Raw genomic sequence first — 18,170 nt, forward strand, 5'->3', positions numbered from 1 at the left:
TGATCTGATTTCTAATATTGTGGGATTAATTATGATGCCTATGTCTAATCCTTCTCCCCTCATTAATTATGATCATAAAAGTGTTGTGGCTAAGAGTGTTGTGCCAGTAAACAAAAGGCTGAAGGTTCAAATCCCTTAGCCGACTAGGTGAAAAATATGGCGATGTGCCTTGTATTCTGTCACAACAACTGAATATTTTTTTGCCACTAGTGGGAAATAATATACCACTCAGACTGAGATGTCATGTTCTATTATTTTTTCCAAATTCAACCTAGCAGCGACCTCATGCGACTGATATTCCTGACATGCGCATTACAAACTGCAATCTGACCACAGAATCGGAAAAGAACGACAGCAAAGACAAGACCACAATGGGACAGCGCCGGGTGATTTCATCAAATTTATCAAAAATCCCTTACAAGACGTCCGACAGGAGTAGAAAAACGCAATCGATACGCATTTAAGGACTTATTGAAGTGGATCAGATACACACAGAACGAACCGAACGACGAAAAGTCAATAGTTTTTCCTAAGGGAGGAAGTTTATTGTGGCGAAGGAAATATAATAGACCGGGTAGGCAGGGTGGGTCTGCGGAAAGCAGCCAGAGCGGGGTACAGTCAGAATACAAACCCACCCAGCAAGCAAGCCATGGAGGAGTTCGGGTCAGCGTTGGAAAAGAATGTGACCGATTTAACGGTTATGGACGTGTATGACATAGCCGCGGTAGTGGGCCAAGAGTTTGAGAGGATCATTGATCAGTACGGCTGCGAGGCTCTGTCCAGGCTCATGCCCAAAGTAGTGCGGGTGCTGGAAATCGTGGAGGTGATGGTCAGTAGGAACAGCATCAGCCCGGAGACAGATGAGCTGAGGCTGGAGCTGGATAAACTACGGCTGGAGAGGATGGACCGGCTGGAGAAAGAGAAGAAACACAAGAAGGTCACAATTATCTTATACAGGATGAGATAAATAATAGGCCTGAGATTAATAATAAGGGTAGTTGTTACCAAACGTAGCCTAATTTAAAACAGTAGGCCTAATAATAGGCATAATAGCCTAATAATTTATGGTGAAGATATGACAATACTGGTAACAAAAAATAGAAAAGAAAGAATGAAAACAAATAGAAAGAACAGAAAGAGAAGGCAAATAATTTGCCATCATGAGAATAATGCAATTACATTGTTATAACAATAACTTTGAAAAGTGTACTAGGCATTTTGAATAGTTGGCCGATACTATATATTAATATAATTGAAAATCTAACCACTGATATACCCCCTCTAAAATATGAATCTGACATTAATGACAACTTGATTGACTGTGGATAGGCTACATTGTTACATTTCACTTCTTGTATTGCTATATGTGGGCTATTATGTCACAGAAATCAATTAGGATATGTTTGATATAGAAACATTATAGCATTATTGAGTTGGGGCAATAGCCAAGGTAGTCTATTAGGAAAAAGCACAACTCTTCACTTTTTTTTGTTGTTGATTTATTTCACCTTTATTTAACCAGGTAGGCCAGTTGAGAACAAGTTCTCATTTACAACTGCGACCTGGCCAAGATAAAGCAAAGCAGTGCGACACAAACAACAACACAAAGTTACACATGGGATAAACAAACGTACAGTCAATTACACAATATAAAATCTGTACACCGTGTGTGCAAATGAAGTAAGCAGGTAAGGCATTAAATAGGCCATAGTGGCGAAGTAATTACAATTTAGCAATTGACACTGGAGTGATAGATGTGCAGGTGTTGGCTTTGGGGAGCGCGTGCTACGGGTGGGTGTTGCTATGGTGACCAGTGAGCTGAGATAAGGAGGAGCTTTACCTAGCAAAGACCTATAGATGACTTGGAGCGAGTGGGTTTGGCGACAAATATGTAGCGAGGACCAGCCGACGAGAGCATACAGGTCGCAATGGTGGGTAGAATTTGGGGCTTTGGTGACAAAACGGATGGCACTGTGATAGACTGCATCCAATTTGCTGACTAGTGTGTTACTGTGCACAAAAAAGCATAGTAGGTCTGTAACATGTCACATTTACATGAAGCCTATATCTCTATCCCTAGTTATGTTCCTCTGCCAAGGGCCGGTTTAATGCAGGTCCTTACAGGGGCCCCTGGGCCCAAGCCCGTAGGGGGCCCAGAGGCAGAATTCATATTATATATGTATAAAAAAAATACATTACTCGAACCACAGGAGCTGGGTCTCAAATGTTCAAAATAAACCAGAGAGCTTAATTTAGCCACAGAGGATTAAAAGCCTCTATATAAAAAAAAAAATAGCTGTGGATTAAGTTTTATCACAAGCGCATACAGGTAACTGGAAAAATAAAGGAAACACCAACAGAAGAGCTTTAATGCGCCAATGAGTGGTCCTAAACCATGCCAGGAAAATGCACCTCACACCATAACATATACTTTTTACCCCTCCTTTACTCAAGTGTTCCCTTTATTTTGGCAGTAACCGGTATGCCTACAGGCGTGAAGGATACCATTTGGGCAACATGTGCACCAAATATAGAACAGTTTGTTGCTTTGTGGCCATACACATATAATCCTAAATACAATCGCGGGAAAAACGTACAGTTTGGGGGGTGCAACTCAAAATTAGGAGGGTGTTCCTAAGGTTTTGTACACAGTGTATTCTGTAGGCAGGTAGCCTAGCGGTTAAGAGCGTTGGGCCAGTAACCGAAAGGTTGCACCTGTAAATCGCTCTGGATAAGAGTGCCCGCAAAATGACTAAAATGTGCTAATAAAATCTTTAGGACTATTCCACAAAACGTACTTGTTGTTGATAAAAGTCAGTGCGTGATGTCTTTTTCGCTGAAGTTTTCATGTACCAAATAAAAATTGCCTTCGCATTTTCAACTATACCGGTAGTTTTGTCACAGAAACTGTTGTGTTAAATAGCAAATGTGCCTTATCTGTTCTTGGCACGGGTGCTCTAGCCAACAGCTCGCAGATACAGTGTGGGTAGGCTAGTCTACATAATAAGATTATTATGGATGAGAGTGAGAATATTTTTATTTGTCAAACGGCAGCCAAGCATCGATCATCATGTCTCCAGAATAAAACCCCCAATATTTATTGGAAAGGAGCATCAAGCTCATCACCTTGCACTTTCACCACCCTGTGAAGTTCATCATCATTTATTTAATCTGTAGCCTAATAAACTACACTACTCCAAGATTACTTCGATATGATGGTTAATATTTAAATATTTTGCGGATAAAGGCATTTCCACCACCATTTCTCGCATAATTAATTTTACCCACAAAAAGATCCCACCATGTCGAACGAACAAATTATCTTTTGGCATTTATACAATTGTATCGAAACTACCTGTTTCCATAACAGCTGTCGTGATTGTTTTTTTTTAATGTGGAATGACTTTACTTGCATAAAAACTGTGGATGGAAACGTGGTTAGCGAGTGACAAAACAAGAGAAAAACTGCTGATGCAAATCCACGTTTTTAAATTGCACCTAGTGTATTCTACTATTCTAACTCTCATCAGTAAATTGAGACCCCGACTTACAAAAATATACATATGTATTTATATTTTTTGAAAACATTACGGAGGCCCGTACCTCAGTGTCATCACAGTTACGGCACTGAGGGTATGTGCAGTAAAATAACATTGCCACTGCTGGTCTCGTGACACTGACATAGTTGGAGTTAAACTTTCCTGTCATTTTTTGACTGAAATGTGTCTCGTTCCTCAAATAAAGTGTGTCAACAACATCAGTGTCACTTAGGCACAGAGAGCCATCTATATGATTATGGACCCTGGAAATGCGTAGGACTATTGTGTTTAAACTTAAAATTCAGATACATGTTTTGGAAATGTTCAGTAGAAAGTTAATTAGGTCTCAGAAAGTAGGCTATATGCAAACAACAAGTAAAGCAGTAAAGGCAGAATATAGTCTATAACATAGAAATAGAACGAATAGAACAGGCATTCCGTTCAAGTCAATAATGGCATAATGGGTGGACTGGTGGCCATTGCGATTGTACCCATAGAAGCAAAGCAGGAAGTAAAAGCAGGAAGTAAAAACAGGAAGTGTACTCATCAATACGTGCTGTGACTTGTTGATTAAACTGAACTGATATTACAAAAAATACATTCCATTGCATGAGCCACATCAGTTCACATAATTTGAATTAACATTCTACGTTAACATGGAAATTATTACATCACAATACCAGGCAGCCATTGTGAGTGTACTCATAGTTTACCAGTCAAATTGCCAGGGTTAGAGGTTCCAAGCCCGTTCTATTCATTCTATTTATATGGTCTGTAAGTCCCACTATCTTTAAAAGCTCACGGGGTGAAGACATTCATTGACAGAAAGCAAAAAGCTATTTTAAAAGTTCAGGGTTAAAACAAAACTGATGCCTTTTGTATAGCCTACCAATGCACATGTTGTACTTTAATACTCTAACAAACCATGGCTCAGTGGTATGTCTGTGTCCAAGTCCTAATATTAGCCCAAATATTAGCCCCTGTGATGCGTTGTGCAGACCTCACTACCCTCTGGAGAGCCTTACGGTTGTGGGTGGAGCAGTTGATACAGCCCGACAGGATGCTCTCGATTGTGCATCTGTAAAGGTTTGTGAGTGTTTTCGGTGACAAGCCAAATTTCTTCAGCCTCCTGAGGTTGAAGAGGCGCTGTTGCTCCTTCTTCGCCACGCTGTCTGTGTGGGTGGACCATTTCAGTTTGTCCATGATGTGTACGCCAAGGAACTTAACTTTTGCCCTTCTCCACTACTGTCCTGTGGATGGGGGCGGGGGGGGGGGGGGGGGGGGGGTGCTCCCTCTGCTGTTTCCTGAAGTTCATGATCATCTCCTTTGTTTTGTTGATGTTGAGTCAGAGGTTATTTTCCTGACACCACCCTCTGAGGGCCCTCACCTCCTCCCTGTAGGCCGTCTGGTCGTTGTTGGTAACCAAGCCTACCGCTGTAGTGTTGTCTGCAAACTTGATGATTGAGTTCGAAGCGTGCATGGCCACGCAGTCATGGGTGAACAGGGAGTACAGGAGAAGGCTGAGAACGCACCCTTGTGGGGCCCCAGTGTTGAGGATCAGCGGGGTGGAGATGTTGTTTCCTACCTTCACCACCTGGGGGCGGCCCGTCAGAAATTCCAGGACACAGTTGCACAGGGCGGGGTCTAGACCCAGGGTCTCGAGCTTAATGACGAGTTTGGAGGGTACTATGGTATTAAATGCTGAGCTGTAGTCAATGAACAGCATTCTTACATAGGTATTCCTCTTGTCCAGATGGGATAGCGCAGTGTGCAGTGTGTTGGCGATTGCATCGTCAGTGGACCTATTGGGGCGGTATGCAAATTGGAGTGGGTATAGGGTATCAGGTATGGTGGAGACGATATGCTCCTTGACTAGTCTCTCAAAGCACTTCATGATGACAGAAGTGAGTGCAACAGGGCGATATTCATTTATTTCAGTTACCTTAGCTTTCTTGGGAACAGGAACAATGGTGGCTATCTTGAAGCATGTGGGGACAACAGACTGGGATAGGGATTGATTTAATATGTCCGTAAACACACCAGCCAGCTGGTCTGCGCATGCTCTGAGGACCCGGCTAGGGATGCCGTCTGGGCCGGCAGCCTTGCGAGGGTTAACACGTTTAAATGTTTTACTCACGTTGGCCACGGAGAAGGAGAGCCCACAGGCTTTGGTAGCGGGCCGTGTCAGTGGCACTGTATTGTCCTCAAAGCGAGCAAAGAAGTTGTTTAATTTGTTTGGGAGCAAGACGTCGATGTCCGCGATGGGGCTGGTTTTCTTTTTGTAATCCATGATTGACTATAGACCCTGCCACATACGTCTCGTGTTTGAGCCGTTGAATTGCGACTCTACTTTGTCTCTATACTGACGGTTTGCTTGTTTGATTGCCTTGCGGAGGGAATAACTGCACTGTTTGTATTCGGTCATGTTTCCAGTCGCCTTGCCATGATTAAAAGCGGTGGTTCGCGCTTTCATTGTTGCGCGAATGCTGCCATCAATCCACGGTTTCTGGTTGGAGAAGGATTTCAAATAGTCACAGTGGGTACGATATCTCTGATGCACTTGCTAATAAACTCGCTCACCGAGTCAGCGTATACATCAATGTTGTTGTCTGAGGCTATCTGGAACATATCTCAGTCCATGTGATCAAAGCAATTCTGAAGAGTGGAATCCAATTGGTCAGACCAGTGTTGGACAGACCTGAGCACGGGCGTTTCCTGTTTTAGTTTCTGTCTATGGCTGGGAGCAACAAAATGGAGTCATGGTCAGATTTGCCGAAGCAGGGCGGGGGAGGGCTTTGTATGCATTGCGGAAGTTAGAGTAGCAATGATCCAGAATGCTAGCAGCCTGTGTCGCGCATTCAATATGCTGATAGAGTTTAGGAAGTCTCGTTCTCAGGTTAGCTTTGTTAAAAATCCCCGGTTATAATAAATGCATCCTCAGGATGTATGTAAAGGCAGCCTCAGTATGTATGGTATCCAGTTTACATAGAGTCAAGTGAAGTTCTTTCAGGACCGACGAGGTATCTCTGTGTGTGTGTGTGTGTGTGTATATGTTAACTCTATGTGTGTGTGTGTGTGTGTGTGTGTGTGTGTGTGTGTGTGTGTGTGTGTGTGTGTGTGTGTGTGTGTGTGTGTGTGTGTGTGTGTGTGTGTGTGTGTGTGTGTGTGTGTGTAGGAGTTGGAGCTGGTAGAGGATGTATGGCGAGGGGAGGCCCAGGACCTGTTGTCTCAGATCGCTCAGCTTCAGGAAGAGAACAAGACTCTTCTCACTAACATGTCCATCAAAGATCCCATGAGTGAAGAGGACCTACAGAGGCACGAAGGTACTCAACCCTAAACCCCTCACTCTACACCCTGGACACTAAACCCACACATGCATTATTATTTTAAATGTTTATGTGGTACTGACTCAAAACTTAATGAGAAGTCACATCAACTCAAACTAACTTCTTAAAAAAAAAAAACAAATCTGTGTTTTTGCATGTACATTGAGTGATTGATTGATTAATCGTATACTAAACTAATCCAAAAATTTAGTTAGATTTTTTGCACCCGTAACTGAAAATGTTGTTCCAGTTTATATGCCTTAGGTTGCCTGCTCACACTGCTCCTAAACATTGAAACTGTTGGATATCCTAACTCCAGCTGGACACCAATAGGAATTACACATCACTTTGCAAGCCAGTATAATGTGATTGCAGCTGGGGTTGCTTAATTCTGGTACATTTCCCAACTTTTCCAGAAATCCCGGTTGGATTATTTTTTTAAATCTGGGAATTTCGATAAAGTTAGGAATTTTGTAGGCCTGATGTGGGCTGTAAACCATGAGTTTCAGGCCACTGTAGTAGGGTTGTAACGGCTTTCGTCCTCTTCGTCTGAGGAGGAGTACGAAATATCGGACCAATGTGCAGCGTGGTAAGTGTCCATAATAGATTTTTAAATAAATCAAAATGAACACAGAACAAAAATAACAAAACACGAACAAACAACCGAAACAGTCCCGTATGGTGCAAACACTGAAACAGGAAACAACCACCCACAAAACACAATAGAAAACAGGCTACCTAAATATGGCTCCCAATCAGAGACAACGACTGACACCTGCCTCTGATTGAGAACCATACTAGGCCAAACACATAGAAATATAACAACAGAACAAAACATAGAAAAACAACATGGAATGCCCACCCCAACTCACGCCCTGACCAACTAAAATAAAGACATAAAAAAGGAACTAAGGTCAGAACGTGACAAGGGTAAAGCTTGGCCTCAAAGTAAGACTTTATGAAGTATAAATGTATTGTTATAAAGAGTTTAATTATAATGATAACATTCACCTAGGAACTCACTTGGACTGAAATGAACGAATTGAACAACCATGGCTCTGTCACTAACAAATACAGTCATGGGTGGTAACTACAATTCAATCGAAAAGGCAAGACACACTGGGAAATTATATTGGGAGACGTGGCTTAGTGGGGACGTTACTCAAACATTTTAAGCTGATACAACTTAAATCTGGACCCCTACAGGGTCACAGTGACTCTATCAGTTTGAGTAGTGACTACAAAATCATATATTAAAAGATACAGTATATTAAATGCAACAGGTTTCCTCAAAAGTTTTTAGTAATGGGGCACATTGGAGTTTACAGTGCACACACAATAACAATATTGAAAGAATGTGGGTTACACATACATACTATACAAACACCCTCAGAACAGCCTCAATTTGTCAGGGCATGGACTATACAAGGTGTCGAAAGCATTCCATGGGATGCTGGCCCATGCTGACTCCAAAACATCCCACAGTTGTCCTTTGGGTGGTGTACCATCCTTGATACACACAGGAAACTGTTGAGCGTGAAAAACCAAGCAGCGTTGCAGTTCTTGACACACTCAAACCGGTGTGCCTGACACCTACTACCATACCCGTTCAAAGGCACTTCAATCTTTTGTCTTGCCTATTCACCCTCTGAATGACACACATACACAATCCATGTCTCAATTGTCTCAAGGCTTAAAAATCCTTCTTTAACCTGTCTCCTCCCCTTCATCTACACTGATTGAAGTGAGTGGGATCGTAGCTTTCACCTGGATTCACCTGCTCAGTCTGTTATGGAAAGAATAGGTGTTCCTAATGTTTTGTGCAATGTACACTGTCGCTCTCTCACTCTCACTCTCACGTACACACACACACACACACACACACACACACACACACACACACACACACACACACACACACACACACACACACACACACACACACACACACACACACACACACACACACAAAGGAGGCCTTCTCTGTGTTTGAGGCTGAGCCAGTCTCATCACTGCATGAATGGCTCTGTTGTGATGTCACAGAGGGCGATACAGTTCCCCTGACACACACACACACACACACACACACACACACACACACACACACACACACACACACACACACACACACACACACACACACACACACACACACACACACACACACACACACACACACACACAAGAGGACGGGCACAGAGACAGACCACCCTCAGTGTTCCGTACACCTGCTAGACACACACACACTGCATAATCATGCTTCACGCACACGTAAGTCTCCACAAAGTCCCCCCAGTCCCCTCTCCACCTGCTCAGTGAGTCCTGACTGAAGTTTAAAAGTCTTGCTTCCTTCATCGCTTATATTCAGGGCTGTGTCAGCCAGGGGTACGCAGTATCTGTGTCAGAGAAATCAAGTGTGTGTGCTGTTTTCTATTTTTAACCTAGTCTGGCTCACAGACAGGAACTCCGCTGCTGTGCTCATAGTCACTTGATGTATTCTCCCATGCAGTTCAACATGTGTACACATAATACACACAGGGTATTCATGTTGTTCTAACTTGGCTCCTTTCTCCTTTGTCTTGGCTGCCAGGCCTTTATATTGTACCTCTATACTTACCCCTCTCTGCTCTGCATCTCAAGTTGCCAGATCTGATGTTGATTTGTTGCGTTGCCAGGTATGTCGGAGCGGGAGCGTCAGGTGATGAAGAAGCTGAAGGAGGTAGTGGACAAGCAGAGAGACGAGATCCGAGCCAAAGACCGCGAGCTCACGCTCAAGAATGAGGACGTTGAGGCAGTAAGGACGGCAGGATGTGTGCCTGCTTGGGGTAGAAGTTGTCCCTCCCTATACATAGACCTAAGATCAGCTAAACCCTTCCCCAATTCTAACCTTAGCCATTAGGAGGGAGAACACAAAGCTGACCTTAAGTCAGTGGTCAGGGGTCAGGGACTCTGTTTATTTATTCAAGTGTATTGATTTGATGGATCAATTAACTCTCTTCTCTCTCTTTCTCTTTTTCCCTCTTTATTACATCCTCCTGTACTTGTTCTCTCTCTGTGACCCACTCTCTGTTCTGCCTGTCCCCTAACTCTCTCTCACACTTCTTCTCATTTCTCCCCCCTCTATCTCTATCTCCACCCCATCCATCCATATCCCTGCATCTCCCTTCCCCTCCATCCCTTCACCTCTCTCTAGCTCCAGCAGCAGCAGTCTCGTCTGATGAAGATCAACCATGACCTGCGCCATAAGATCTCTGTGGTGGAAGCTCAGGGGAAAGCCCTCATCGAGCAGAAGGTTCCAAGCCCTTAGGATGTGTAATACATATTGTTTTACCAACTGTATTTGCAAAACAAAAGAGTTCAGAATTATTTTAAAAATGTATTATATTTGTATGTTAAGGTGGAACTGGAGGCGGGAGCTCAGGCACGGGTACAGGAAATGGGAGCACTCCGGCAGGAAGTTACACGTTTAAGGGAGCGACTGCACGGAGACATGCCCCCTCAGGTTCTAGAGGTGCCTCCTCCCCAGCTCCCATCCCCTGCACAGGTAATAACAACACCTGCTCAGGTCGCACAACCCAGCCAGGGACAGCTACACAGTAAACACTCACCTGCACAGGTGATAACAACACCTGCTCAGGTCGCACAAACAAGCCAGGAACAGCTCACAGTAAACACTCACCTGCACAGGTAATAACAACACCTGCTCAGGTCACACAACCCAGCCAGGAACAGCTACACAGTAAACACTCACCTGCACAGGTAACGATACAGTTATTACAGGCAGACATGCTCCCAGCAGGTGATACATTATAACCCTGGCAGCCTCTGGCAGAGTCACACGCAGTGTGCTGGTATTCTCTTTTCTTTCCACATCTATGAGAGTATCTTTGCAGCCTGAGTTCATTTATAGCAGTCTGACTCACAGCCTGTAGAGCCTGGCTGTAGCTAGTGAGTCAGGGAGCATGGAGTCTCTGCCTCATCGGAAAACATGACCTAGCTATCATATGAGGGGAGGGAGGGGGCCAGGACAGAAATAGTCTTCCTCCCTTCTACCCCTCCACAGTCAGCCAACCAGCCAGCCAACCAACCAGCCAACCAGAGGGATATAAAAAGAGACAGAATGGCAGCCAGACAATTCAGGACAGCTAAAAGTGACCTGACAATGACCTGTATAGTCACCAAATGGGTTCACTGGTAGCCAAATTAAACACTGATTTTTCACAGACTTCATACAGCAAGTGTAACACATACACTGAGTGTACAAAACATTATGAACACCTGTCCTTTCCATGACATAGACTGACCAGGTGAATCCAGGTGAAAGCTATTATCCCTCATGGATGTAATTGTTAAATCACATTCAATCAGTGTAGATGAAGGGGAGGAGACAGCTTAAAGAAGGATTTTTAAGCCTTGAGACAATTGAGACATGGATTGTGTTTGTGTGCCATTCAGAGGGTGAATGGGCAAGACAAAAGATTGAAGTGCCTTTGAACAGGGTATGGTGGTAGGTGACAGGCGCACCGGTTTGTGTCAAGAACTACAACGCTGCCTGGTTTTTCACGCTCAACAGTTTTCCATGTGTATCAAGGATGGTCCACCACCCAAAGACATCCAGCCAACTTGACACAACTGTGGGAAGCATTGGAGTCAACATGGGCCAGCATCCCTGTGGAACGCTTTCGACACCTTGTAGAGTCCATGCTCTGACAAATTGAGGCTGTTCTGAGGGCAAAAGCGGGGGTGGTGTGCAACTCAATATTAGGAAGGTGTTCTTAATTGTACACTCATCACCCACAATACTCTGCAGCACGATTTATGTTTTCACCTTCCTTTTACAATGTCTGTAAGAATTTTCTAGAGAGATTTGATCTCAGTGAGAATAACCTGGATAAAAAAGGTACAATAACTCCCCTCCTCCCCTGCCCCCAGCCTGGTAGCCCCTCCTCAGAGGCGGGCGTTCAGGGTGTGGGCTGGCCCGAACCAGACAGACACTACCCCCCAGAGCTGCGGTTGAGGCATTACGATCCCGCCCCGCATCTCCCGTCCCTGGATGCTGATGAGGATGTAGAGGAAGAGGCAGTGTTGCTATGGGTAACACCGTAGTGCTAGCTAGCTAGCCGCCCCCAGAATGGTGTGTTTGTCGTGACCTCTAACCTTTGCACCGCCACCGTCCCCCTGAACAGTGTTCTATAGATGCTGGTTTAGCTAGAGAACAGAGTGCTGCCTGGGTGACCGGTATGTGTGTGGGATTGTGAAGTTTGATTGCATTTCAAGGACTGTGTTTTTGATCCAGCAAACCTTGGTAGTTCAGCATGTGAGTCAGTGAACCCTTTTCCCTAACTAAACTTTACCACATAAGTGTGTGTTTGAGAGTAAGAGGAAGAGTGAGCGATTGTGTATGGATACAGTATGTGTTGGAGTGTGCATATGCATACTTTACAGTCCGTGTGTGTGTCGGGGAGGGATATATACAGTATATATATACAGTACCAGTCAAAGGTTTGGACACACCTACTCATTCACAGGTTTTCCTTTATTTTTACTATTTTCTACAATGTAGAATAATAGTAAAGACATCAAAACTATGAAATAACACATATGTAATCATGTAGTAACTAAAAAAGTGTTAAACAAGTCTAAATATATTTTATATTTGAGATTCTTCAAAAGTAGCCAACTTTGCAAACTCTTGGCATTCTCTCAACCAGCTTCATGAGGTAGTCACCTGGAATGCTTTTCCAACAGTCTTGAAGGAATTCTCACATATGCTGAGCAATTGTTGGCTGCTTTTAATTCACTGTGCTGTCCAACTCATCCCAAACCACCTCAATTGGGTTGAGGTCGGGTGATTGTGAAGGCCAGGTAATCTAATGCAACACTTCATCACTCGCCTTCTTGGTCAAATAGCACTTACACAGGCTGGAAGTGTGTTTTGGGTCATCGTCCTGTTGAAAAACAAATGATAGTCTCACTAAGAGCAAACCAGATGGAATGGCATATCGCTGCAGAATGCTCTGGTAGCCATGCTGGTTAAGTGTACCTTGAATTCTAAATAAAGTGTGTCACCAGCAAAGCACCCCCACACCATCACACCTCCTCATCCATGCTTCATGGTGGGAACCACACACGCGGAGATCATCCGTTCACCTACTCTGCGTCTCACAAAGACACAGCAGTTGGAACCCAAAATCTCAAATTTGGACTCATCCACCAGTCTAATGTCCATTGCTCGTGTTTCTTGGCCCAAGCAAGTCTCTTCTTCTTATTGGTGTCCTTTAGTAGTGGGTTCTTTGTATCAATCGACCATGAAGACCTGATTCACGCAGTCTCCTCTGAATAGTTGAGGATGAGATGTGTCTGTTACTTGAACTCTGTGAAGCATTTATTTGGGCTGCAATCTGAGGTGCAGTTAACTCTAATTAATGAACTTATCCTCTGCAGCAGAGGTAACTCTAACTTCCTTTCCTGTGGCGGTCCTCATATTTCATCATAGCGCATGATGGTTTTTGCGACTGCACTTGAAGAAACTTTAAAAGTTCTTGAAATATTCCGGATTGATTAACCTTCATGTCTTTAAAGTAACGAAGGGCTGTCGTTTCTCTTTGCTTATTTTAGTTGTTCTTGTCGTAATATGGACTTGGTATTTTACCAAATAGGGCTATCTTCTGTATACCAATTCCACAAATTAACTTTTAACAAGGCACACCTGTTAATTGAAATGCATTCTAGGTGACTACCTTGTGAAGCTGGTTGAGCAAAGCTGTCATCAAGGCAAAGGGTGGCTACTTTAAAGAATCTCAAATCTCAAATATATTTTGTTTGTTTAATACATTTTTGGTTACTACATTATTCCATATGTGTTATTTCATAGTTTTGATGTTTTCACTATTATTCTACAATATAGAAAATAGTAAAAATAAAGAAAAACCATTGAATGAGCAGGGGTGCAAACTTTTGGCAGCTACTGTACATGCACAGTGTGTATGTGGGAGTGTGTGTGTGCTCCTGCCTGCAGTTTTACTACCCCAGTGTGAACACCCTAAATGTTGATTTAGATGGCACAGAGCATGTGTGAATTAAGTGTCCCTCTACCAACTATGTCAGTGTGTGTGTGTGTGTGTGTGTGTGTGTGTGTGTGTGTGTGTGTGTGTGTGTGTGTGTGTGTGTGTGTGTGTGTGTGTGTGTGTGTGTGTGTGTGTGTGTGTGTGTGTGTGTGTGTGTGTGTGTGTGTGTGTGTGAGAGAGATAACTGGGTCAGACTGTCCCACTGCAGCTGTCACATCTAAACATAGACTTCTCTGACACCCCTGTAACAGAACATGGACTAGTCCAGTCCCTTCCCTTTCATCTGCAATGGCAAACGTATGTAGTTGGCACCAACAGAACTTAGAGCATTAGAACGTTAGTTTAGCCAGTCATGATAATAGCATGAGTGGTTGTTCATGCCTCTTTTTTTCACGCTTCATTTGCTACACAGTGACTTGCTAAAAGTCTGTTTGCTGCATGACTGACCTCTGTTGGTTGCATGCAATGAGTTAGTCTGAAGCTCAGTATCTGAGGTAAGGATGGAAGGCAGGAAGGAGAGAAGGGTGCATTGCCTTAGTATTTTAACAGGGCCCAGGGTCTGACCTACAGTTCTCTTCCTGTGCCACCAGGAGGCGATGTGTGATCAGGACACACCTGCTCTGTTCCAACATTTTACCAAGGTATCCCTCCTTTCTTCTATTCCTTCCTTTCCTGCCCTCCTCTCTTCCTTTCATCATCCCATGGTGTAATGTGGCTGTTCCCCACTAGGAGGCACTATGTGATGAGGAGGTGGACGGCCTGGACCAGAAGGATCCCAACAGGCCCCGGTTCACACTGCAGGAGCTAAGAGACGTTCTGCATGAGAGGAACGAGCTCAAGTCCAAAGTGTTCATGCTGCAGGAGGAGGTCGCCTACTACAAAAGGCAGTCATCTTTATTTTTACCATACAAACAGAACATGTTTAGAAAAACATAAACAATCAGATGAGATTATCGCAGTTTGTCAGGTTTAATTTAAGAAGTTAAAAGTTAACAATATTGAAGTTAACAATATTGACAATGCTGATGATGATGATGATGATGGTAGTGGAGCGATGACTGTTCTTCCTCTCTCCAGTGAAGAGGTGGAGGACGAGACCGGCCCTCCCACTCCTTCCCCATCCCCCGAACAACTGAGGGCACGGCCCCGACACAACGCACAGCCTGAGTCAGGAATCAAACGCCTGTATGTACCAATCACACAGATACACTGGATACCTTTAATATATAGCATTTATGATGCGTACGTGCATTTATCTCCTGGTCAACTAAATCAGCATGTGTGGTTTAAAGTAACCACCATCTGGCAACAACACCAGTAACATGGCTACATCTCACAGCAGAAGAATATAAATGAAATGGGCTGTGGTTGATGTGGTCCCTCTTCCCTCTCTCTCTGCTTGCCTCTTTGTGAATGTCTGTGTGTGTATGTGCTTGTGCGGGTATACGCGTGTGTGTATTTATACCTGTGTTTGTGTGTGTGTGTGTGTGTGTGTGTGTGTGTGTGTGTGTGTGTGTGTGTGTGTGTGTGTGTGTGTGTGTGTACCTCTGTGTGACAGGATCTTCACAGCCATAATGCCGATGGTGGCGGCTGGGTTGATTCCAGATGACCCCACTTTACAGCCAATCAGACGTCTCATATCCCTTGTACGACCCCTGTCATTGGTTGGCCTCTGTGTCACTCACTGTCTTAGCTAACACCCCCCATCCAATGCTTTTATTCGTGTGGCCAGGAGTTTTTTCTTACCTTGTGATCTAACCAGTAAAAACTCTGGGCCCTGTTTATCGGACCTGCATGGACCCTCCCACCCCATGTAGGTGTTTGTATTCTGATTGGCTGATTGTGGGGATATCTAAATCACTGTCCAGTGTGAAGATGGTAGATCATTAGAATCAGCCAATCAGAATAGGATGTTTATTCACTCCCGTTTCCGATTCACTAACAGATTTGTATAAAACTTTTGCTTTTGCTCTGCTCCTGTTGCTTTGTGCTCTAACCCAGATGCACTTTCAGTCTCCACTCATAACTCACTAGGTAGAAATCACAGGAGGTTGGTGGCACCTTAAATGGGGAGGACGGGCTTATGGTAATGGCTGAAGCAGAATATGTGGAATGGCAGCAAATACATCAAACACATGGTTTCCATGTGTTTGATGCCATTCAATTAGTTCCTTTCCAGCCATTATTATGAGCAGTCCTCCCATCAGCAGCCTCCACTGGTAGAAATGCATCTCAGTTCTATGTATTTTAACAGTTATAACCAGGACTCTAAACAATATGTCTGGAGAACATAAAGGAACAATGACGCTGAGTAGTGAAGTCCACTTTTTTGTCTCTCTTTTTCTCTGGCCTTCTCTACTCTTCCCTCCTCTCTTCCTCGTGTTTTCCTCCTCTGTTCGTCCTTGCTTCCTCTTCTCTCCCAGGTTTAGCTTCTTCTCTCGTGACAAGAGGCGGAACTCCCAGCGGAATGCACAGTTTGATGACAGCTTCAGCTCGTGGGCGGGAAATGATGAGGTGTACACGGAACAGGCCCAGGAGGCTTTGCAGCACATGTAGTGATTGGACAGCATTTGATGATGTCACTCAGAACTCTTTCCCTGTAACGTTGCAATGCAATTAAAGGCCTCGTAAAGGTTAGCTTATTGCACAGTACACACACCTACAGCTCAGCACAGCCATCCACCTACTGAGATACATACTGACACTGAAATACCATCAGCTCTAAGTAACAGAGTCATTCACCCAGCATCTAGAGTAGTGAAACCTAACCACCCTGGCTTTGGCAGTAAACTCCTTGCCTTGCCTTGGGACTGTGCTTAGTGTGCCTGCTGCAGCATAATGGGATTGTATGACATTTTTGCTTCTAAGTGACAGGAATCACAGAGGGTTGAGGGTGAAGAGGAGCCTTTCTTTATCCCAAAGTGAAACCCACCAGAATTGATGGATGCTCAGAGCGGTTCCCTTTGTGTTAGAACAGGCAGGGATACACTAGGCGTGAGAGAGACACAGAGTCAGGCTTGGAAGGTTTGTGGAACGAGGTGACAGGAGAGCGAGATAGAGGAACCACACGAGACACTCCAGATAGAGAATCATGGGACACAGAAGAAGAAAGAGGAGGGTTAAATCCAGTAAAGAAACCTTGAAGACAAGTGGGCATGTTTTTTTAAATGATTCAAATAATGGTGGCAGTTCTGACCCAGATGTAGTAGGCTCTGAACCATCTGTATACTCCCCTGGCCCTGAGCTAGACCAGTCATGTCCTCAGAGGCAGCTAGAGGGCACTATGGCTAGGCCCACCTCACCAGCACTGGCTAAAAAGTGTGTGAACAAATGTGTTTTTTTTACAGATTGACCTTGCACATAAATTAATACGTTACTGGGTGTTGAGATGGGATTGCCCAATTTAAAGAAAATGTTATGGATTTATATTTTGCCAGTGGTGAATGAAGCACAGAAGGTTGTAGTTTTACAATGTCTTATGGAAAGACAGTATTTTTGTTTTGGAATTATTTAACTAGATGCTGCTTGCTGCTGCTTTTTTGTTTTCAGGCTTTTTATGGTGCCTTCAGGACTAGCCAAGTGGTGTACATGTACATTTTGAATGGGCGCCATGTTGGAACCAAATGTGACAACACAAACTAAAAACACTCCATTGAGAATGCAAATTTGAATGTTGTTGTGGAATATTTGGTTTAAACATGGATGACAGTTTGCCAAACTCTGCTGTGGCTGCAAGATGGTTTGTGAGAAGTAAAATGGTTAGTGTGGATGAGGGAGGTTCTTGATAATGAGTAGTCCTGACTTCAGCAGTCAGACAGACATAACACCTCACCCTCACTATGCTAAGAGATCATTGATACTATTACTATGACTGGACAACTTTTCAATTATTTATTTTATGATGCAAGACACTTAATCAAGGTGCAAAACTAGGGCAACGCTTATTGTGACAAAAGGGATTGATAGTCGAGAAAAGTTATATCTTGTCTGGTGGCAACATCTACACCAAAATGTACACAAAGGGGAAATAAATAATACAGAATCTATCCAAACAAGGGAAGATGTCAATATATGCAAGACGTCCCTCTTTTGCAACAAACTTTATGGACCTGCTTCACACCAGGTAGATTTCTATTGGAAGGATTTTAAATATGATAAATGTCTCAGTTTTCATACAGCTTGTTGCCTTTTATTCAGATATGCATACTCAATAAATATGGTGATCCCCAGAATGTTTC

At 43.8% G+C, this 18,170-nt stretch overlaps 1 protein-coding gene across 4 annotated transcripts; it reads left to right on the forward strand.

Annotated features, from left to right (window-relative positions):
• The first annotated feature begins 326 nt into the window (after positions 1–326).
• LOC139537309 (RILP-like protein 1) lies at positions 327–18,168 on the forward strand. Of its 4 annotated transcripts, XM_071338478.1 has the most exons (11): positions 327–937; positions 6,715–6,862; positions 9,541–9,659; positions 10,059–10,157; positions 10,263–10,409; positions 11,798–11,959; positions 14,523–14,573; positions 14,662–14,816; positions 15,010–15,117; positions 15,491–15,578; positions 16,356–18,168. In XM_071338478.1, the coding sequence occupies exons 1-11, from the start codon at positions 650–652 to the stop codon at positions 16,359–16,361; spliced, it is 1,371 nt and encodes a 456-aa protein (XP_071194579.1). In that variant the 5' UTR covers positions 327–649; the 3' UTR covers positions 16,362–18,168. The 4 variants fall into 4 exon arrangements, with proteins under 4 accessions (XP_071194579.1, XP_071194571.1, XP_071194588.1 ...); XM_071338470.1 differs by lacking the exon at positions 15,491–15,578; XM_071338487.1 differs by lacking the exons at positions 11,798–11,959; positions 15,491–15,578.
• The last annotated feature ends 2 nt before the right edge of the window (positions 18,169–18,170 follow it).

The sequence above is a fragment of the Salvelinus alpinus genome, chromosome 1 (genome assembly GCF_045679555.1).
Source record: "Salvelinus alpinus chromosome 1, SLU_Salpinus.1, whole genome shotgun sequence".
NCBI classification, from domain to species: domain Eukaryota; kingdom Metazoa; phylum Chordata; class Actinopteri; order Salmoniformes; family Salmonidae; genus Salvelinus; species Salvelinus alpinus.

Excerpts from the sequence above, each read along its gene's own strand:
- LOC139537309 (XM_071338470.1), top strand. The coding sequence starts at position 650 with ATGGAGGAGTTCGGGTCAGCGTTGGAAAAGAATGTGACCGATTTAACG. Across the intron at positions 10,410-11,797 it reads AGCTCCCATCCCCTGCACAG|CCTGGTAGCCCCTCCTCAGA; the intron begins GTAATAACAACA and ends CCCTGCCCCCAG. Across the intron at positions 14,817-15,009 it reads GAGGTCGCCTACTACAAAAG|TGAAGAGGTGGAGGACGAGA; the intron begins GCAGTCATCTTT and ends TCCTCTCTCCAG.